The sequence below is a fragment of the Hydra viridissima genome, unplaced genomic scaffold, assembly GCF_058129835.1.
Source record: "Hydra viridissima isolate aposymbiotic clone 2 unplaced genomic scaffold, HvirCarnegie_v1 scaffold_1, whole genome shotgun sequence".
Lineage (NCBI taxonomy): Eukaryota > Metazoa > Cnidaria > Hydrozoa > Anthoathecata > Hydridae > Hydra > Hydra viridissima.
Window position 1 is genome coordinate 16,455,579 of NW_028324300.1, and position 23,540 is coordinate 16,479,118.

At 30.7% G+C, this 23,540-nt stretch overlaps 1 protein-coding gene across 1 annotated transcript; it reads right to left on the minus strand.

Annotated features, from left to right (window-relative positions):
- Positions 1 to 150: 150 nt before the first annotated feature.
- Positions 151 to 19,948, minus strand: LOC145187425 (trafficking protein particle complex subunit 8-like). The gene is made up of 27 exons (XM_090084060.1): positions 19,703 to 19,948; positions 19,333 to 19,521; positions 18,532 to 18,621; positions 16,631 to 16,811; positions 14,472 to 14,622; positions 13,645 to 14,130; positions 13,445 to 13,557; positions 13,021 to 13,171; positions 12,784 to 12,881; positions 12,505 to 12,610; positions 11,838 to 11,969; positions 11,672 to 11,743; positions 11,316 to 11,468; positions 10,866 to 11,217; positions 10,609 to 10,730; positions 9,101 to 9,175; positions 8,409 to 8,693; positions 7,840 to 8,312; positions 7,702 to 7,753; positions 7,528 to 7,624; positions 7,009 to 7,077; positions 6,701 to 6,750; positions 6,520 to 6,612; positions 1,329 to 1,403; positions 1,050 to 1,144; positions 877 to 966; positions 151 to 681 (listed from the first exon to the last, which is right to left on the minus strand). Exons 1-27 carry the CDS (start codon positions 19,857 to 19,859, stop codon positions 438 to 440), a joined length of 4,251 nt encoding a protein of 1,416 aa, XP_089940186.1. The 5' UTR covers positions 19,860 to 19,948; the 3' UTR covers positions 151 to 437.
- Between the last annotated feature and the right edge of the window lie 3,592 nt (positions 19,949 to 23,540).

Genomic DNA, 23,540 nt, shown 5'->3' on the forward strand with positions numbered 1-23,540 from the left:
CAAAATGGTCTTACTGTTGAATTTCTTTTAATTAGAAATGCAGAGTTCACAAAATAAAAAGTAAGGCGTATTAATAAATATAACTAAATCCAGATAAAAGGACCAACGAACAACTGAAGGGAGACGCGAGACAGCAAAAGAAATCATCTCAATAACAAAAATGTATTTAAAATTATTGCTATAAAAATTCTCTATGAAATTGAAACGATTTTTCTCATCTAAAATAAAACAGTACTCTTCTCTCACTCTCTTTTTGAAAAAAGAAAAAGGAAAAAAAAAAGAAATTTCTTTTAAAACCGGTACCGAAAAATAAGCAAAAAATGGTTTACGACTTTAATGTAAATTTTCGGTTTATTCTTCATGTCGCAGTAACAAGACTCATTACAGACGCCACAAATAGTCTCAGATTGAGCTACACTACAGAACTGACGTACGCTTCAAGAGATGACGCTAACAAAGTGGTGTGTCGGAAGTGATATAGGTATGTTTCCTACTCCGCTTTTGTTGTTTGATCCGTTTACAATATAAGCGTTTATATTTTGTAATTCGTAAACACCAAAAGATGTCATCACGCAATGCATGATCAAGTTCTGATTTGACCGTCTCGGAATATTTACAACACAACAGAGCTGGCCAACCCAACGGATCAATGATGAAGGATGATCTAGGGAAATGTCGGCCCTATCGAAGATAGTTTATCAAATTAAACCTAACGGTCCTAACGATTATTAGTAATACTATCCTTTATCAAATTGATAAGATTAACGGGATGGAAAAAGTTAATAATAGTAGGAATAATTTTATAAAAGTTAATGAGATAGCGATGATATAAAGATTATTAGAAAATGATTCCAAAAGGTGTTATAAAAAGTTAACCGTTCTTTTGCATCTTCTGTTTCAAAGCGTATTTCTATATCTTGATCAGTGCTGTTCGAACAACATATCTTCACTGGAAGGATACATAATCTAATATAGAGAGTGGATAAACATTAAAAAACTCACTAAAACTAAACTCACTACGCAAAACAAACAACGCCAATAAATAATACCTCTGCTTGTTGAAGTCGTGCTTGATCGTCGTAGGATGCTGATATGAGACACAGACTCCCTCTGGAAGATCAAGATTTTTAGGCAAATGGTTTTGCTAAAAATAATGTCGCAATAAACTTATATGGTTCATTAATAGACAGAACTTCACAAATAAACCTAACGCTGTTAATGTTATAACATTTAAAATTTTGTTGAAGCTTAAAAACAAGATAACAAACTTCTATTACCAACAGATAACGTAACAAACCACGTTTTCACCGACAGATAACGTAACAAACCTCGTTTTCACCGACAACAACATGAGTTTGACCTTTTATCACGTTTCTGGTGAACGATTCATCAATATAAAACGTCTAAAGTTTTCGAAAATTTTTTTTCAGTGTTCAGATATTTTTTTTCCTGTAGCATATAATAGATATGAAAATAGTCTTAAAAATATGAAACTAGTATAATAAATATGCAACCAGTATATGATATGAAACCAGTATATGATAAATATGAAGCTAGTATGATAAATAATGTGAAACAAAAATAGAAGTAAAATTGGGCTTTAGAACCTGTTTGTTTTTAAAGTCAACTTTGGATTCGCCAACAGTTTTTTCAGGGCCAGTTTTAATGATTGGTTTTTGATTGATTATAGTCATCAATGTTTTAGCTACTAGCTTTTGATTACTAATGTCAACCCTTACCTTCCAAAAATAAGAGTTAACTATGTGCAAACACTTGTACCAGTGTTAGCGATATATCGCAGTGTGAACACTCGCATACATAGTAGCACACCAATTGCTTATTGTTTTTAAAGAACAGGCATGTAATTTTTTTCATGTACGCGCATTATCACGCCATTAGCCCCCGAGGTTTGCTGCTGTCAAAAAGTTAGCACCTTAAGTCAAGGTTAGCGATGAGGTTACAGACGTATGGCTAAATCAAGAAGTAGTATAACAGATATACTTGCCTGTTCCACGGTGTATTCTGCGACCCATGTTAATAGAAGTCCGACCCAATGCAGTTCATCAAGCCGAACTATTATACTTACCAAGTAATAAGGTTGGCCGCAAACTTATAAAAACCCAATGACAGTTATCGAAATTGCCTCGATATATAAAGAGGCTTAACCCCTGAAAGACAAGAGTTCTGCTAAAGTTGCTGCTTGACTTTGACTGGAATATGTAAGCAAGGACCTCTTATTTGCTCAAATCTGAAATAGGTAGACCTAGGTCACGGAAAAATGGGTACCTTCAGTCAACTGCTCATAAAGTATTGTGCAGGTACGTCGTAGCAGGGTGGACACTGAGACCAAGCTGGAGAGATTCAACCGGACACCTGCTGAGAGAATATTTGGACATCAACACACACAGAAACTTCTCATGGCTGCAAGAGACTCGTCAGAGCGTAGTATTGAATGAGTGTGACCTTTGTTTGAACTTGTGCGTATATTCAGCAATAAAACAACTCGTATGACGAGGATAAAGCCTTTGAAGGCAATAAGGGGCAAAGCGGTTTAATTAAAACCCTTTCTCTCATCATTAGTATGTCTCTTAACAAATCATTACTTCTATCAACTTCAATCGCTCGATATTTGTTAAGCCAGGCAAACTCGAAGATGAACATCGTGCAGCTGATCCTGCATGTTCACTAAAAGTGTACCGTGCTAAAAATATGATTGCATTACAGTACCTAATTGATAACCCACCAAGCAGATTTATTCTCGAAGAATTAATGGCTGCTCCACCGGACACTGGAGTCACTATTTGATCTGATTCTCATTCCACTTAAACAGCAATGAAGAACTCTTTGGTAAAAGTATTTAAAGCAGCCACCTTTTCCTATAAAATTAGATATAATGCCTATAAGCTCTAGTGATGATACCACTATGTCTGTAATCCACTTTTTTGTATCCAGTGGGCTGAGGCTGATCTTATTATAGTAGTATACTCCCGTTTAATGACTTTTTTTTTTTTTTTTACTAGCAATCATTTTGTATTCTATGCTGTAATATGGATTATCTTTAGGGTACTCGCTGAAATCCTGAAGTTCCAAGTGATTCATAGCCCAGACGTATTATTTGCAAGACTTCCAGTCTAATTATATCCGTTTTGAATTCTGAGAATAGCTCTACAACTAAAACAGTGTTAAATTTTATTTAATTCCTATTTTTTAGTTAATTTTATTAAACTTTCTTTTGATTTTGCATCTATGTAGATTATACCGATAGCTTTTGGAATAATTACAATTATAAACATGCTCATTAAACTAGCTTCATTAACTTTAACAAGTTTAATAGGCTCGTTTATAGTAGCGCGATCTATGAGAACTGATAAGATATGAGATTTTTTTACAATAGCTTTATCTGCTTGAACATCTGAAACGGCATCCTCAGAGACAACTGAAAAAGGTCTGACATGAATACGTTCTGCATTCGTGCTTTGCGAATCAGTAGATAGATTGAAGTTTAAGTAGTGCATTCTGTGCAAGCAAATTTGCATGCATGTAAAAGTTTTTGCGTCACAGATTGTAGTAGAGGATTAAATTTGAGGAGATTGTTTCTCGATAAAGTCGATAAAATTGCAATACATATGAGTTTATTAAGATCATATAACGAATCTCTTAATCTATTAGTAAACAGATCTGCATTCGCAGAACGTGGGTCCACCTGTATTAAATCCTTGATTCTATTTGATCAATTGTCGAAATCTCGATAACCATCTGCATTCGCATAAATTTGACAATATTTTTATATTGATCGATGTACTCTAATCACACGTCTCCGCGCTCTCATTTGCTAAATCAGCAAAGATAATAAAAAAAAAAGATTATAAGTGGTAAATCTTTTTTTTTTTTTTGTCACTGAAATCTGGAGCCCATCTGGTAAGTAATTATCGGCAAAAGTACCAATTTTCGATCAGAACACGGGCGATGGCACAGCCTGCAACAAATTTAAATTCGCGTATTTTTTGATCTACGCTTGAGTTTTAAAGCTTGCTGCTCCAGCTTGGCTTAAAGACTTAGTAAATTTTCGTCTGGTTGTCGTCTTTTATTATTCATGGAACAGCAATCTATAGAAGAAAATAAAATAGCGAGGCATTTCGAGATGATTAGACCATCTAACTTCATCTCATAGGGTGATTTTCTTCATCTTTGAAATTTTCTTAACCATCGACTGGTGCAATTTGCATCTGAGAGTGAATAAGACTTAAGTGCATCTGGTAGAACAGAAGGAGCTCTATCTGCGAGCCAACGTAGTGTAATTTTTAGCTTATTGAGAGTAACTAATGATCTTGGTAGACCTGGGGATGGTGGATTTGGTGTAACACCAACACCTGTACGAGGTATTTCTGCTGCAGACACAGCAACAGCTTTTACACAATTTCTACAATCACTGTGATTACAGCACCAATAGCTGTTATTAATGCCGCGACTGTTACTGATTACTCATGAAAGATAGCTACAATAATTTCTCTTAATGTTAAATCTGAACGCGTAATCTTCTTATGAGACCCCTGATCACATCTAATTATGTTCTCATATCCCTTCTAAGTATTTCTTTTTTGCTACTTGTCTAGCTTCGATCCATATAAGTTCGTGCTCCTAGCCAATAGCTTGTGAGGGTATACCTTCGAATTCGAAGCTAGTTTCTTGAAATTCTGGAATATTTGACGGCTTTTGATCCTCTACTGTTTCATCAATTCGGCTCTCGAGGGGGTCCATCTCGATATCTTCACCAACTTCAATCATAATATAGATGAGTGTTGGTTCTACTAAGAGCACTAACTTTGCGCTCTAGTACACATTAAAATAGCTTGAAGTTCATCTTCAACATATGGTACTAATTTAAACCCATCGCAATCAGTTGTGATTCGACATGGCTTCAAGGATGAGTAGCAGATTATTACCGTCTCTCAAAATCCAAGCTATACCATCTGGCCAGACGCTATTGATCCGCTTTTAACTCTTGAAAAGACTCGCGTTGTAAAGTCTTGTTAAATGTAACGCTGACACGTGAGACTTATTTGAACACTAGATTTATTAACAATCTCGGTTATGGTATCATAGAAAAGATGAACATATGCATGTAGGTGCAGGAGATTCAGAGCCTTAGTTTTTATGGTGAATATTGGGGAGTTCGAGATATGCACCTAACAAAAGTGCAAAGCTTACTATCTCTAGAAGGGCTCCAGGGTTGTGACGAGTAAAATAAACCGGGAAATCTAACTCTGCCCCATATTGGTGCAAACGCTGCTACTGCTACTGGACCAAATGCCGCACTCACCACTGTAGTTGGTAAGAACCAATCTAAACTCTGCACACTCCTACATTTTGAGCTCTTAACCAGTAGAGGATCCTTCCATTCTAGTTAATTCAGTGACCTACTTAAATATAAGATTATCTTTGCTGATTGGTCACAGGTTAAAATTAGCACCGATTTCTAACCATTCACTTGATAATACTACCTAGCAGTTTGAAAGTTTAAACAGTTTGAGGTTATGCGCTCTCAAAAACTCGCTTTTAGCATAGTATTTGGATTCACTGAGAAAATCGCATCGCACTTTGAATGAATAGTTAGCTACAACCGAATGAACAGTAATGCTACTCAGAAAAAGTTTCAAAATAAACATCATATGTCGATTGTTGAAGTATGTAATCATTATTTGTCACACCACTATGGCATTCATAAGGGACTAAAAACACTTGCTGAGTTCAACCTAACCAAAGTCGTTTACTTTAGATGGTGTTCCTTTGTTATTCTATTCACAAGGTATGTTTCCCAGATATTTTTTCGAGGAGGCCATACCGAGTACTATACGGTAGTAATAGAAAAGTATCTGAGATGAATCAAATACTTGCTGAAGCTGGTTGTTCTCTATATTTCGATGCTAAAGAATACTATACTGGTAGTCGGACACACCAAGTCATATACTATCGAACTGTTTTAGATGGGGACATCCATGGTGAAGGATGAAGCTCTAATTCTGATAATGGGTTCCAGGTCTTAGTCACTCAGATACCGCTGGATCCGGTACAATCGCTGTTAAAGTATTCATGGTGATAGATACTATTAAAACATTTGACGGTAGACACTTGGAAGGAGTCTCATGGTACAGAAAAAATGCTTGCACAAACGCTTTTATAGTCAATCCTTATTTGGAGAGGGGGGGGGGGGGGGGAGAGAGAGAGATAAGGGTTAACATCAAAAATCAAAAACAAGTAGCAAAAACATTGATGACTATTTAATCAAAAAGTAACTGTAAAAACTGACACGAAAAAACCATTTGCGACTCAAGAGTAGACTAAAAGAAAATATCAAACTGGCCCCAAAGCCCAATTTTACTACTACTAATCAGTATAATAATATGAAACTATATAATAAACAATATGAAAAATAATGATAAAAATAATATGAAAGTAGACAATATGAAACACAAGATGATAAATATGAAGGCAGAGTGAACATAGTAAAAAATTACTCACTTCCCATTCAAGAATTAGAACCAGATTATTTAAGATGGTTGAAGTACTATCTAGCGGCTTCATTAACAAGTCTGATGGCGATTTTTCTTTCGTCTGTAAGGAAAAAAAACTTGGGTATTTTCTGACAGTCTTTAAGGTCACATTCTAATACTTCATTTTACATAATTTTAAAAATAATTACAGTTTTATCAAGAGACACCGACGATAAAGGGATAGAAGAGAGAGCCATATCTACAAAAAAATATTTTCTTTAAAATGCATTCTGTAAAAAATATTTTTATTGCAAATTATTTACAGATATTTTATTTTACTTTCTCAAAATGCTTAAAAACCTAGATTGTTATTTGTTATTTTGTCTTGTTATATTAACAACTGTTTTTTTTTATACCATTTTTTAACCAAACACAATTTTTTTTTAACAGTTGTTCTTATTAATTTACTGCTTAAATTTTAATAGCATTTTGTAATTTGAATCAACTTTCAACGTACCTAAGTGATCAGAAGCTGCTGTTTTGAGGTGCAGTGATAATGTCTCAGAAGGACGCAGTGTAAGAATATCTGCAATAAAAAATTAAGAGCTGAAAAATGTATCAAACATTTCAAATAAAAAAATTTCAATTTTTAAAAATTTAGTATATGAATTTTCTAAAGGTTCATAAAAAGAGATCGCGTTTGAAGCTGTGGAGTAGGCGAGACAAAAAAAATTATAATGGGAATATTTTCTAGTCAAAGTTCACTGTATGAAAGAATGATTTGAATGCTGAAATGTTTAATTAACTTTCAGCAAATCCATCAACCAATGCTTATAATTTCTAAAGTTAAAAAAAAAAGTCTTTAAGTTAGAGGTTGTTGACCTGTAGAACATTAAAATTTTACTGAAACACTTAGTTTTTCAAATATTTCCATTCTGTTGATTCGATTCCATTCTGTAAATTGCACCTGTAGAAAATCCCCATACCAATAAAAACTAACTTTTAAGTTAACAAAACATTTTATTTTGCTGCAAACCTTGTGTTGATTGCAACAGACCAGAGAGGTGCCAATAGGAGCTGCAACTTAGTAGACGATTTAAAGTAAACTCGCTGCAGCGCAAACTCATTGAACCCTAAAATAGAATTGCACTGAAAGAAGGTTAAAAAATCTTTTGAATCAAAATATAAGTTGGGCTCTCGTAGAAATTACCTGAGAACGATTCTCTATTGTCAAAGACACTATGAGTTTGTTGTTGTAAAACCTAGAGACAAAAAAAAAATTTTTACTATGTTTAGAACACTGATCATTTGAAACAAGCACTTATGATTGGATATATCAAAAACATACCCCTCTTTTGATCCAGATGCAGTCATTTCTTCTTTATAGTCGTCATAAAGGCAATTATTAACTAAACTTGGTTGCCAGTGTGCTGATAATGACAAAGTACTAAGTGTTTGTATATGCAAAGTGTGCTGGAGTATTCTGTACGGAACTGATTTAACACATTCAACAGGCTCATAATAAAATACAAAATCAATTTCATGTACACCAGCACCTTCAATACCATATATATAAATAGGAAAAGTGTCTTGCTCTCCGGCTAATAGTTGATCTATTGGAACTTTTAAAATATTGTTCTTTTTACAACTATTTAACATAGAGAAATTGATATCGCTTGTTGTTCCCAAAGAAAAGAAAGAAGTACGGCTACAAGCAATGTAAATATTTTTTGCACCCAAAACTCCATTATTTTTAATTGATAATGTTGCTTCATATATTTCACCACACAATAGAGTCATTGGGATATTTAAAAAAATGACCTAAAAAATCAATTTCTACTTAATAACATACATAAATAAAACATTAACGTTATCACTTAAAATTTTAATTTCAAATCCCCTCTACTTATAAAGTACCTCAAGCAATGGTAATGCTGGCAAAACTGTTATGCTTAAACGTTTATCCAGACTGTAAATTTTATTTGCTCTTTCTTGCTTTGTAGTATTTAAGCGAGGTCCTGTAACTTTTAAAGGCTGCATGCCAGCCACTCCAACATTTATAAGAGTTTTCAGATGCTCAGTACTCATATCAAAATTTTTTAAGTCTTCAACAGAACTTATAACAGCTAAACTGCTTAATATATACTTTATACCAACAACTTCTAGAATGCCAGAACTTTTACATGCCAAGCGCAATGTGACCTAAAAAAGAATCTTGAAGAAATCACAGCAGCAAAATTATTTAAGGAGATCCATGAAACAATAGATGCAGATGTCCGTTAGTTCACAGACATTCACTTTATGTAAAGACCTATCAGAATGAAGCCTGTGTAATGGAAAATGTAACAAACAAAATAAACAAAAGATAAAATTAAATATAATGTCTAGAACTTATTCTATTTTCATGTTTATTGGTTAGAAATACCTTAAATAAGTTATATTAAATAAAATACCTTAAATAAAATGTTTATAGAAATATTAGTTAAATGATGGAAACAAAAAAGGAAAAAAAAAAAAAGAGAAAAGCGCAACTATTGATGGAACGAGCAGTTTTAAACATGGTTCCCTATTTATAATAGAATTATAAAAACTGTAAAGGAAAAATATACCACTTTATTTTCTGCAGGATCAAGATGAATATTTTTGATCACTTCAGCATCAATGTAATCAGAATAATCCAAATCCTAGAAGAAAAAAAACAAAAAACAAAAAACAATAAGTTAAGATCCAAGAGGTATAAACTTTATTTAAAAGGGTTTTTCTTATTAGATCTTGAAAAAAAGAAATTCAGAAAATTGGCTATCAAAATGTGGTCTGACTTCAACTGTATGCTGCTCAGGCATAATGAGTTCTATGTTCATTTTAGAGCATTTCTTAGTTTTTCTTGAATGCATCAATTACAGCTATTATTCTAAAATTTTTCTCAATATTAAAGAAAGAGAAATTTTTAAATTGGTCAAAACTGAAGCATAACAATCATATTTATAATTGCTTACTTCTTCAGCTTAACAAAGGACAGAATGCAAATGAAGCAGTTTGAAGGAAAAAAAAGTATATCCTCATATATATTGTTAGAGAGAAACAAAACCCTGCCTTTATTTTGTTTTTCTTTAACTTACGTAGAGTCCATTTATCTATTTGTACATCACTGCTCTTATCACACAATGAAGAGGCTTTCTTTGGCAGCATCTTCATCTCAGCTAGCATACTTTTGGCTGGATTCAGATAAAAAATCCTAAAAGCTCCTTAAAATTGATACAAACTTCTCTTACATATTTGGTTGAAAAGGTCTGGAGTTGTTCATTTTGTGGTGATGAGATTAGACAAACAATTACTGCCAAGATTTACTCTGCTCAACTCCAAGGCATCCTTTAATCTCTGTTAAAATCTCCTTAAACACTGCCTATTTGAAAGAAGGTTCTTCTGTCTAATGACAACGCTAGACCATACATGGCAAAAAAGACAATATAGAAACTGATGAGCTGGAAGGGATGTTTGTTGAACCCTCCATATTTGCCAGACATCTCTCCTACAACTTTATAAATAAGGAACTTCATAATGAACATGAACTGAAACAGGAGATAGGCAAATTTCTCACCTTCCAGAACAGACAGTTTTGGAAGAGAGTGATTACCTACTTAAAGGATTTATGTCAGAAGATCATTGATTATGATGGTGATTAATTTGACTAATAAAGCCTACTGTATGCAGAAATAAGGCACAATTTATCTATAGGCAGTTTTCTTTTAAATATTTTTTCAGAGGCTTAATAGAATTAATAGACTCTGGTCCTGTCTTAGTAAAGTTCTGAAAATGTAATTAGTAAAATTTAGGTAAAGATTGTAAGCCTTAATGAGTCAAACAGTACTCAGATACCATTTTGTGACTGATAGATGTTTTGAGGCAAATGATTTGTTTTTTTTTAATGTTGAGAGGAAGGCAAACATAACATTAGATTGTCCTAAGCTACTTGAACCTTTTTAAAAAATAATGAGAATAACAACATAAATTATAGTTTTCTACATTAAATAAAATTATGCACTTGACTAAAAATGTTGACAGAAAAAAAAGTTAAGTTATTAGAAAAGCTTCATTGCTTTCGAAAATGAACACCAACCTTGTTAGTTTTACTATCATGCTGATCATTGTCTAAATGGAACTCCCATAACAACACCAAGTTTATCATATTTATTGGAATCTTCAATGGGTTTGTAAAAACTATTTCATATGCAAAACATTCTGCAAAAAGAGAGACAAACAAATTATTAAAAAAGCAAAATTTATTGAAAACACTTTTAGAAATCTTTAAATTATTGAAAACACTTTTGGAAATCTTTAAATTTTGTTTTAACTAGTGTAATTGATTTTACTTACCTCCTGTTGCTACAATAGGACTGAATTTATTATCTGTGGTGGCCGAAAGACAAGGAATATATGGCTTAAAAGGGTATGGAATTTCTCCAGTAACATGAGATATGACAGTTTTTTCAAGGTCTGACCAACGGTTTACAACCTTTGAATAATTCGTTTGGAATGAGTAAGAACCAGCCTTAATGTTTCGCACTACACGTGGAGATGCCTTAGTGGTTGTTGATCCAGCATCAGAAAGCATATGCTCATTCATGTGTAATAAGCATCGTATTGAATAGGAGTTTGCTCTTGGAAGTGGAAGAACCGGCAAATTAAATTTACTTGAGTTGCTTGAGTTCGAAATTTCTAAGTTTTTCTAAGAAAATATATACAAAAGAAAATAAATAAACAAACAAATATAAGATTAGGAGTTTAAATCATTAATCAATAGTTTCTCTATAAATAATCATATACTTTAAACACAATGAGAAACTCTCTTAAATGTGAAGCTTGCTGTGACATTGACTGTTGACTTTCATACGTCAGCAATGATTTGTATGCTTCTTGTGCATCTGATAAACAATTCAGATTAAAAGATTGGCGGCCAATTATAAAGTTGATATGATCCTAAATTAAAAATAAAGTGGTATTTCAAGAAACTTTAAAACTTAATTTTTCAGCTCAATAATTCTAAAAACTAGAAATATTTCTTTCTTAATACACGTAAAATATAAGGTTGATCAACAGATTATACTGAAATAATTACAACAGAAATAAGTTTGATCAACAGATTGCATAATCTTTTACTACCAACAAAAAAAAATTGAAACCTCTGCAAGATGCCAGCTTTTATCTTGATACACTGCTAGAGCATTAAGATAGCATCTTAGTGCATGTCGTCTCTAAATTTACATAAAGTAAAGTTGCAAGTAAACAAACTTAAGAATTGCTTGAAAATTTTTTACCAATATTCTGAAAAATTCACTAAGATTTTACTTGGACTGCTTTGCTGTATCTGTGACCTGCAAGAATCATGTGGAAAGCATATTTGCGAATCAACGGAGGATTGTTATGCAGAAAGCAGTGTGCAGCTTGCTCCAGCAGCAATGCACTTCTTAGATCTGAATCCTAATATAGTTAGATGATAGGACAAAATATACAAAGAATTATTCGATATATTACAATTGATTTAAAGAACTGTGCTTAAATTTTGATACTTATTTTTTCTGATTATGTCAAATTCAAACTTTTAACCTTTTAGAAAAAAAAATATACAAAAAATTATTTTCAAATCAATTTAAAAATACTTTAAGGTGCATAGATGTACCAAACCATGCTATGATGCAGGAAAATTCAAATACTGTCAAGTATTTAATGGGTAATATTAGAATGGGTAATATAAGAACAACCAATCAGAATGGGAAACTGAAAGTCATAAGTGAGCTTTTTTAGTTTTTCTTATTTCCAACAGCATTATCCAGGCTCTGATATAAATCAGCATGATTAGATAATCAACAATAAAGCTCTTCTTCAACTTTCTATAGCTTTAGAGAGCTCTCTGCTGTGAACAATATGCCATAAATTGCACATGTGGTTCATTCAGTAAAATTAATATTATATGTAAATAGATTTTATTAATCACTTATCAAAAAAGAACCTTTACCTCATTAGTTAGCTTGATAAACTCAACGGCTGCCTCTGGATACATTTCTTTTGCTTGCAAAGCTGCAGTACTTAACAAGCATGCACGGGTTGCAAATTCTGGCATACTAAAAATAGTTACATTTTATTGGCTTTCACAGATAGGATAGAATAAAGATATTTTTTGAAAAAACTTACTGACTTTAACTTATGTTCCTTTTGTATTTTTTATTAAGTAATGTGAACAAAATTAAATAAATATGAGTTATATTATCTAAAATAATTTGTTTCAGCATCTCACCGACAAGTATTAAGATATGTTGAGATGCTTGCTTCAAAATAATGAACAGGGTAAACACGTGCATTGCCCAACATAAATGCTGATACAGATGCCATTTCCTAACAGAAAAGTTTAGAGAAACTTAATTTCCAACCAACAATGTGTTTGCTTGATAAAATAACTTATATGCAACTACAGCAAAAAAAAAAAAACACACACACATATTCATATTTGTCAAAAGAGTAAAACAGTTTTTACCAATGCACCAGCAAAATATATCCAAGCATGATCATTGTTGAATTCTCTTTTTGCAGAATGATAAGAACTGAAGGCAAGCTCATAATGTTGTATAAGAAATGCTAGATCTCCAAGCCGTCTATGCTGAAGCTCAGGTGAATCAGCTACATAGCTAAAAGAAAAAGAAAGAAGTCAAAAAAATATAGATTTATACCTTAACAATTGTAGTAAAAATCAAAATTATCAAATCAACACTAAATTATACAGCTAATTGTATTATGCAACTGATTGTCATCAAACCATCAAAACTTTACAAATTTACAAAAATAAAAAATTTGTTTTTTATCATATTAATGAAAAAAGTTAATTGAAAAATACTTAACGCAATTTTCAAACTAAACATTTTGTAATTTCCTAGAATATAGTCTCTAAGCCAAGTTCTAACCTTACACCTTGGTTGGTTCCACTTGATGCAACAGCATTATTTGCTTTATTACCACCAAACCATTTCTTTGTAGCATTGAAGATAGACTTGTGGATTCCTTTGCGTGCCATTATCTAAATATCAGAAAATACCAAATATTCATATTTTACGTTACTTTAAAAGCTATATACAAGCAGAGAATTTAGTGTTTCATTTGATACCTGCTCAGAAATAGTTCTCATTAATTTTTCAATATGTGGAAGAATACCATGAACACAAAATTCAAAAACAAATTCTTTGATACGATCTTGATCTTCTGAAGACATAAAAAAACCATACTTTTGGTTAAGTTTCTCAGGGTTTTCAGAAGCAACCATATTATATGAAAATTGTTTCAAACTATTCTTTGCATCTTGCATCTTGTGAGATCTTTCTGTGGATTGAAATGATTTGTCTTCATTTTTATAATAAAGCTCATTTGTTAAAGGGCCTAAAATGTCAGTGTCTGTAGTATCAAGAGTGTCTTTGTAATGCATGTTTGTCAAGGGATCATTGAAACTCATAGCAGGTGGCTGAGTATGAGTGTTTTCAATTTCTTTATCAATTAGCTCCAATTCTGTCACAATGACCTCTTCTTTTAGATCTGCCTCATATTGAGTAGTTTGAATAACTGACGAATTTTTTTCAAGTTCATTATCATCAATGACCTAAAGTCAATTATTAACTTAATTATAGAAAATGACTATTTATAGATTAAGCAGTTTTATAGTGCTACATTAACGTTTATAAACACTGTTCACAAATCCTGAACTCCATAACCAGTTCCAATTTTATCTTGTAACAACCATTTATTTCTCATAAAAGATAAATAATTGTGATACACAACACAAGAAAAGTCTGGATCAAAAAATTACTACAAAATGCATGCAATCCAATGCATAAAAGTTTTGATGCTGCAGTATGCTACAAAGCTACAAATGCTACAAAGCTAAAAATGCTAAAAATGGTACAAATGCTACAAATACTACAAATGCTACAAAAAACTTACTATATTGTCTTCCCAAAAAGGATATATATGTGGAGCCCAAGGGTCTTTTAGAAGTTTATCAAAGTTTGGAGCTGACACCGAATTTATTTTCAACAAAAAGCATGTATTTGATCCATACATTGCTTTCATGCTTTGATAAACATTTTCAGCCCTATATATATATATATATATATATATATATATATATATATATATATATATATATATATATATATATATATATATATATATATATATATATATATATATATATATATATATATATATATATATATATATATATATATATATATATATATATATATACAGTACTGTGAATATGTTTTAGACCACTTGCATAATTAGACGTATTTAAAATTTTTTTCATATATAATTTTTTTAAAGCGTACTTAAGTTTAATAATATACAAGAAAAGTTGAAAGAGTATACTATTTTGAATAAATAAACAAAATTGATGAGAGAACATGAGGGATTTGTTTGTTTATTTATTAAAGCGATGTGTCATAATAACTACCGACCAAGCGTTCATCTAAATAAGAAATAAAAATAAACTGGTTTATAGTGATTCGGGTTCATACTCCTTCATTTTTTGTTTTTGACATTATAAAGTGCAGTGATTGAATGAATTTAGTACAATAATTATGGGTTTTGGTACATTTTTAAAAAATTGTTATTTTTTATGAACGCAGTTAGACAAATCGTTAAAAATAATTAAACAAAGTTATTAATTTGCATTTTTAGATAAATTATATATTAGTTTTCATTTTTAAATGTTTTGTTTTGCATTTTTAGATTAATTAAATGGGTAAAGTATCTTTAATAGAGAGACAAAAAGTTATTGTGCTTCAGGAAGAAGGTTATTCGCAGCGCCAAATTTCATCCAAAACAGGATATTCAAAGACTGCTGTTACAGAAATCATTAAAAAGATTAGAGAAACTGGCTCCCTTGAAAATAGAAAGAAAAGTGGTAGACCTCCTAAGCTAACAAAAGATGACAATAAATATTTAAAAACACTTTCTTTAAAAAATAGGAAAAAAACATCAACCGAGCTGGCAAAGGACATTAACACAGCAACTGGGAAAAATGTCAGCTCTTCTTGTATTCGACGACACCTACTCAAATCGGGATTAAGAGGGTGTGTTGCAATTCGAAAACCATTATTACGGCGTGGTAATAAAGAAAAACGACTTAAATATGCGAAACAACACAAAGATTGGGCCCAAGAAAAGTTTAATCGGGTTCTGTACACCGATGAGTCCAAATTCGAAATTTTTGGAACAAAAAGACGCCAATATGTTCGAAGAAAAATTGGAGAAGCCTATAAGCCCGAGTGTTTAAACCCTACCGTTAAACACGGAGGAGGCTCTTTACAAGTTTGGGGCTGTTTATCTTCATCTGGAGTAGGTGATTTGATCAAAATAGAGGGGCGACTCACCGGGGAACGTTATGTGGATATCCTAAAGCACCATACTGTATCATCCGGAATGAGACTAATAGGTCATGATTTTATTCTGCAGCAGGACAATGACCCAAAACATTGTTCCCGAGTGGCAAAAAATTATTTAAGTAAAATGGCAGAGGAAGGAGTACTACAATTGATGACCTGGCCTCCCCAGAGTCCAGATTTGAATATAATTGAGCATATATGGGATTACCTGGACAGAAAGAAGGTCGAACATGCTCCCCGAAATGCTGAAGAATGTTTTGAAGTACTTCAAAGAGAATGGCACAACATACCCCAGGAATTTATAACTAATTTGTATGAATCTATTCCCCGGCGAATATCGGCTGTGATTAAGGCAAAAGGAGGACATAGTAGATATTAAGAGTTTTTTATGAAGTTTGACATTAAATAGTTTGTTATTGTTCCATATTTTTGTGTGAAATACATGTGTTTTAATAAGTTTATAATATAGAACTACAAACTTAAATATTAGAGAAAAATTCTCCGGGATTTTTTGAAAAAATGTAAGTGGTCTAAAACATATTCACAGTACTGTATATATATAAAACAGTTGAAGCATGTTATTTCAAATCTTGAAGATTTTTGATAACAATATAAATTTATTTTCAACATGTTCTTTTTAGGATAAGCAATTAACCTTTTATTTAAACTTGAAAAGACAACAACCAAAGTAAAGCTCATTTTTAATCCTACCTTTTTTCATTTCCATCTACATTATCATGAAGTAGCAAATAAAATTTAAAAGTGTTATCACTAAACCAATTATAGTTCTTCCTGGTGTTTTCATTTGAACTTTGAATGCTGTTTTGGCGGGAATTGAGAGCTGCAAAGGCTTGCATCGGTTCTGGGTGCTTTGTAGAAACAATAAAGATGCCTTTTTTTTTAAAAGCAAGTTAAAGTTTCAAAGCTTTTCAATGAGAAAATTTAGCAGTAACTGCAGAATTTTAGTTAAAATTTACAAGCCAATAAATTTTTAAAAAGTTAAATAATAAGTTAAAAAGTTAAATAAAAAGTTAAAATTTACAAGCCAATAAATTTTAAATAAAATTAGGAATTCTCTGTATAAACATGACAAAAAAAATATTCAAAAACATTATTTACAATGCTAGGGGAACATAGGGCAAAGTAGGGATGCTAATGCTTGAAAGCCTATAACTCATTTAACAAAAATAATTTTACTTTAAAAAATTTATACAATAGTTAAAAATTCATCAAACTATTTTAAATTTTAGTACATTTTGATATCAATTTATTTTTACTTTAATCTTTAATTTAAAAATAGTTTAAGGAAGTAGAAACATCAATGAGCAACTTTATTTAAATTTTTTAAAACTAATAATAATTTATCAACTTTAAAATTTTTTAATTTTTTAGGAACAAATTTCACAATTAAACTTAATTTCATAATTTTTCCCCCTCAATCAAAAAGTACAAAAGCAACGTAATTTTATTTCACTAAATACTCACTGAATCTATTCATTAACTGATATTGAATACAACTCATAATAATACATTTTTTATAAAGGTTTTCTTGTTTGTTTTGTTTTTATTTTTTCACTGATCAAAGATCATTTTATTTTTTGGATATTGCACATAGAGCTGTGCATTTGGAGGTTTTTTTGGGCTTCTGGAGTCTGTATAAATGTACCCACTTTGTGTTCATTTTTTATACTTCATTAAAGTAATTTTCAAATTACTAAATGAAATACCAAAAAATTACAAATTTTATATCTTAGAAATCTTACAAATTGGAAATCTCAGAAAATCTTCATTCTAAGAGTATATATTTATGCTATATTTGCTCATTTTCATTAACAACATGAAGCTCTGATGTCTATGCAAGCATTTCTAAAACAATTTTATCAAAGTCTTAGTAAAAATCGAAATAGCATTAGCTACAGGTTATGGTACAAATATAGGTTTAGGTGTTAACTTAATATAGGTACCTCATTTGAAAAAGCCAATCTGGCATACTAGCAACAAGTTGCGGTAGAAGAAAATTTAAGAAATATCCTTTTAGGTTATACATGTCTATAAAACAGTAATCTATCATTTTGGAACTTTTTATTTGGTAATATATTCTATAATTTGTTACGTAAGGAGGAGTCAGATGTGCAGAAAAGAGTGCAGTCAGGATCACAAGTTTTGCTAGCTGACTCCACAACTGTAGGAGCTATAAGATTCTGTAAGAGCTGTTGCTTTTCGTCTTCTGAAATTGTTGTTGGTTATTAAAAACACCCCCCACATTTCCCAAGAAAGGTATAAACCAGGTTCCTTCAATTAACTAACCTTTAATTGATTATTTAACCAAAACAATATTTCCAAAATAAAACAACAGAATGATAATGGCAGCTTATTAATAACGACACATGCATAGTTTTTTGCTAATTAACAAAATAATCAATATTTTGGTTCAAATTTCTTATTACACAAGCTCAGACAACCAAGGAAGTTATAGATTTAATATTATTATCAATATTATACTATTAATCAATAGATATAAAGATGTTTCCTCTTTACCTTATGTTCCTCAACATTTATTATGTAAGGACTTCATTAAAGAGATATAAGAGTGCTAAAAATGAATAGGATACAGGCAAGAAAGTCTCTGATGAACTCATGTCTCATTGGATGTAAAAGCTGAAGATAGCAATCTCTGTAAGCTTCATACCAGGGCGCAGTGGCTAATTAAACAATAAATGTTTATATGTGATAATTGCATATAATCAAAAAGAATAGCTATTAAATCCTGAATATATAAATTTGGAATTTAAACACAATTGTTTCTATTTGTAATGAAGTTCTATTTTTTCTATAAAAACAAACACAAAAAAAAACAACTTAATTTTACATTTTTAAAAGTTTTAAAAATTTTAACGATTACAATAGAAGTGCTGAGAGCAAGAGGGACCTCAGACAGTAGGGAGTAATTCTGATGAAAAAGGAAATGAAGTTTTAAACTGAAACTATAAATCAGATAATTGTATTTCATAAATATCTTTTACTAATAAATACTGCTATACTATAAATAGTGTAGTTTTTTTAATAGTAGATGTGTTAAGCCACATAAATATAATTGGGGAGACTTGAAGGTTATGGCATTCTGGCTTTTAATATGTAATTTAACTTATTCTAGTTGACTAAAATTATTCTAATCATTTATATTAATATAATAAATTTGAAGTTTATTATAAGCTTCAGTAAGAACCATAGATATGAAATAAGACAATGATATCAATTCCATTAACTATAGGACTTTTATTTATAAACATAATTATCAAAATTAAAGATTGAAAACTGTATGCAATAAAGTCACTGATGCAGTATAAAAATATTCAGACAAAAATATTGTCATTGTTAAAGATATCTAACCGTTTTAGACCTGCCCCAATTACCTTTCATTTGTTTCTCTGCAGAAAATTTTGATTTCATGTCAATTTTAGTAGCTAATTTGTTGACGACTTCATGCAAAACATGGTTAACAAGCACAGTTGGAGGTAGAGATGACTGAATGTCAACTAAACGTATTTTCCATTTCTTTATATTTATTATAATACTTGGATTAACTGGATCACGCATTTGGGCTGAAGAAAAACAAACAAAAACAAAAACTAATAACTTTAATAAAATAGAGTTAGGAAGAGAAATTAAGATTTAACCCTTAGTCTTTTTCTTTCTTTTTTTTTTTTTTTTAAGCACCTTATTAGCAAGGCCAAACTTTAGCTTTGCTTAGAATATATAAAATAAAAAATCTAGTCTTCACACCATCAGTATACAGTTGACAAAATGGACGAATCAGCTCAACAAATGAAAGATTATTCTTCCGGCAAAGTGACTCTGCATCTTCACTTGCCAATGTACCCACCAACACAGGAAATGATCCAAGAATAAAGTCATAGGCACTTTGCACACAATGGGCCATATCATTTAAAAGTTAAGATTATCTCTACTCTTGGACATTCTAATGAATTTTTTATACATGTATATTTCAAATTCTACTTATACCACTTTTCTAAAAAAGAAAAAAATATATATATACATCCATCCATCCATACATACATGCACACATTTACATACATACATACATACATACATACATACATACATACATACATACATACATACATACATACATACATACATACATACATACATACATACATACATACATACATACATACATACATACATACATACATACATACATACATACATACATACACACACACATACATACATACATACGTACACTTTTTTTTTTTTTAATTTATAAGTTATTTGGATCGGAAAAAAAAATCTTCATTCAAAGGTCAATCCTATTATTTTCAAGTTTTATTTGCACTCCTATTATTCATTATCATTAATATATTTAATCAATTCATTTTACTGTCATTACATATTCCTGTTATTATAATTATCTAACTTAGTTACATGAATTTTACATAGATGTCTGAAAAATTACAATTACTAAGGTTGGAATGGTCAACTATCTGATTTAAACGATAGAACATTGGACTAATGAGGTTGTTCGCTTCATCATGTGATGAGGCCAATTTATTAAATAACACACATCACTTAATCGAGAAGACAACATAAGATATGCGAACGAATAGGAACTATTGTCTGAACAACATTTTTAGAAATATAAAAGGAGGAGAGTGTCCCGATTCACTTTAATTGATAATTATCTTGTTATTAGATTAGTTGCCGCTGGAACTTTAAATGGATTTAGGCTCAAAAGATATCAAATGATTAAATGGTTTTTAAGCAAGAGAGTTAAAAATTACAATTATTTTCTGATGAAAAATGCCTTATTGTAGACAAGTCCAACCGCAAAACAAACAATAGATAAATTGAGAGGCAAAAGAAAGTGTAAAACGTGTTTTACTATTGGTGTTAGAAATCAGCAAGAATGGAACATAATGTAGATTTGAAGATGGTTTGTTTTCTGCTTGGGGTGTAAAGTGAATGGAATAAACATCCACGTTTTTCTTTGTTTAGGGCATAGTAAAGCGATTTGTAAATACTACATGTTGGAGAAAAGAGCATCATAAACGAACCATTATTTGACAGAAATGGAATTTTAACTCATCATGTTAAGTTTGGTCTAATGAAGTAATTTTAGAAAGCCCTGGATAAAAAAAAATTTTCTTCACAGCATTTGAAAAGCATTTTCTAAGGGACGAAATATTTTCATATCCCTTGTTGAATTTGAGTAATAAAGTAGATTTTTTGTTTCATCCTGTAGATTGTTTCACTAAAATCCATGTGAGTGATGAACAAGGGGAGAGATTTTATCAGGATATCAAAACAATAGATGAACGTTACAAGTGACATTGGGTTAAAAAATCAAATGCGGATTTTTCAGTGTTTGAAATAGAAATTACACTTTTGTGAAATCTACTAAATCATCTAGAAAAAACTCTCGCCATGATGGCCTAAAATGGACTTGATTTTTGAATCCAGCACAACGTCAGATCCAGCACAACCTCAGAAATGTTTAAAACTAAGTTAAAATGTCATTTGACTTTTTTTTATTTTGACCAGTTATTTTATGTAAAAGAAAATAGGTTATTAATCATATATAAAATAAGGATCCTATTTTTTGCTCAAACATTTAATATCGACTTTCAACAGCAAAATTTCTATACGGGTTTAAGTTTCTTTGTAATGTCAAACCATACATTATTGGCCATAAATAACATTCCATCATGTCATTATAGTATGAGTGTAAGTTTAAAATAAAATATTTCAAAATTTAAAAGAGATTTTTTCTTCAATTTTCTTTTATTGAAATAAATCAAATGATCAAATATAAATTTATAATAGAAGAGTAAAAAATAAAAAACTAAAAAACTAAAATATTGTTATGAAAACAAGTGTTCATATTTATCCAAAAAAAAATGTGGCCAAAATAAACAAACCACAACAACAAAATTAACAAACCATAAAAAAAGAAAATTTACAAAACACAAAAAAATAAAAAAATAACGAAATTAATATTTTGTTGACAACCCTTTAGCTTCATTGATCCGTTTCGACATGGAATTCACTAAATTCTGAGTAATATCTTTAGGAACATTATTCAGTAATTTTGTTGTTTCTTCTTTTAGCTGGTCTAGATCTTTTATTTAAATTTTACCAAGATTTTGGTCTAAGCAAGACCACAAATTCTCTATGCAATTGAGATCTGGACTATTGGCAGGCCAAGACATGATTTTAATCTTGTTTTTTTCAAACCATTGCTTGCAAATCTTAGCAGTATGACATGGGCCATTATCTTGTTGGAAGATAATTCCCATGTCTTTTCAAAAAATGTCAATAGAAAGGCATCAAATAATTATCCAATATGTCTAAATATCTTTGAGAATCAAGCCTTCAATCGAATAGTTTGAAGCAACCGACACCTTCATATTTCATGAAGGCCCAGATGCCTATACTGCCACAACCTTGTTTTGTTCTATACATAGAACAATCTGAGTGCATTTTTTCAATTGGCGTTCTTCTCAGCATACTCGGCTTTTTCTTGAATCGACCTCAACGTTTATTTCATCGCTGAAAAGAACGTAGTGCCACATGCCTTGAGACCAAACTTTATGAGCTTAACACCAGTTTTGTCTTGCTTTCTGATGTTTTTTGATAGACGTGGTTCTTTGCAAACAGCTTGCCACATGTAATTTTGTTTTTGTAGTACTCTTCTAATTGTTCGAGCACTAGCAACAACACCAGAAGTCTTTTGCCATTTTCGACTGAGATCAGCAGATGATAACTTTCTATTTTTTTCACAATGCGAATAAGTGAACTTTCATTTCTTTCATCTGAAATGCTGGGTCTTCCGGGACGCGGAAGATTTTCAATTGCATTTTATTCATGAATCAGTTGATTATTCTGCTAACAGTTGAATGTGTTTAAATGTTTTGCAATTTTTCTCATTGAGATATTTCGTTCATTCATTGCTATGATTTTACATTTTGTCATATTATCAATAGTTTTTCCAGTCATTTTAATTGTTTTATTGCTGAAATGTTGTAGTTAGTTAGATACTAATTTTTATATTTCATTTTACACAAAATTTTAAAATATTTATAACAATTTTAATAAAAATTCTCTAATAATTATTATTAATTTGCAAATAAGTTTAAAGTTTTTCTCAAAGACAAATGCAGTTTTAAAGAAAGTTTGAAATAACATATTGGATTGTTAATTTTGGCCATTATAATTACTTAACATTATGAGATATGTGTGAAAAAATTCAAGATAATTAGCGGATCGCTTAAAATTATTATGAATATCTATATTTATTTGAAAGATAATATGATGTTCATCAATTTCCACTTTTTATATTTGAAAAGAGCCAAATAATCATTGATTTTTTACCAATCAAAATTGAATGATATTTAAAAAAACATGATGGATTGTTATTAATGGCCAATACTGTAAATGGATTTGCATGCTCATATTTATCTTACATTTCTTACATCAAACTATTAACATTCAAATCAAATATCAAATTTAATTATAACTTAGTAACTATAGTAGTAGTAACTATAGTAATAGTTTCTCTAAAGTTAACTTATCTCTTGTTAAAAACATAAAAAATACA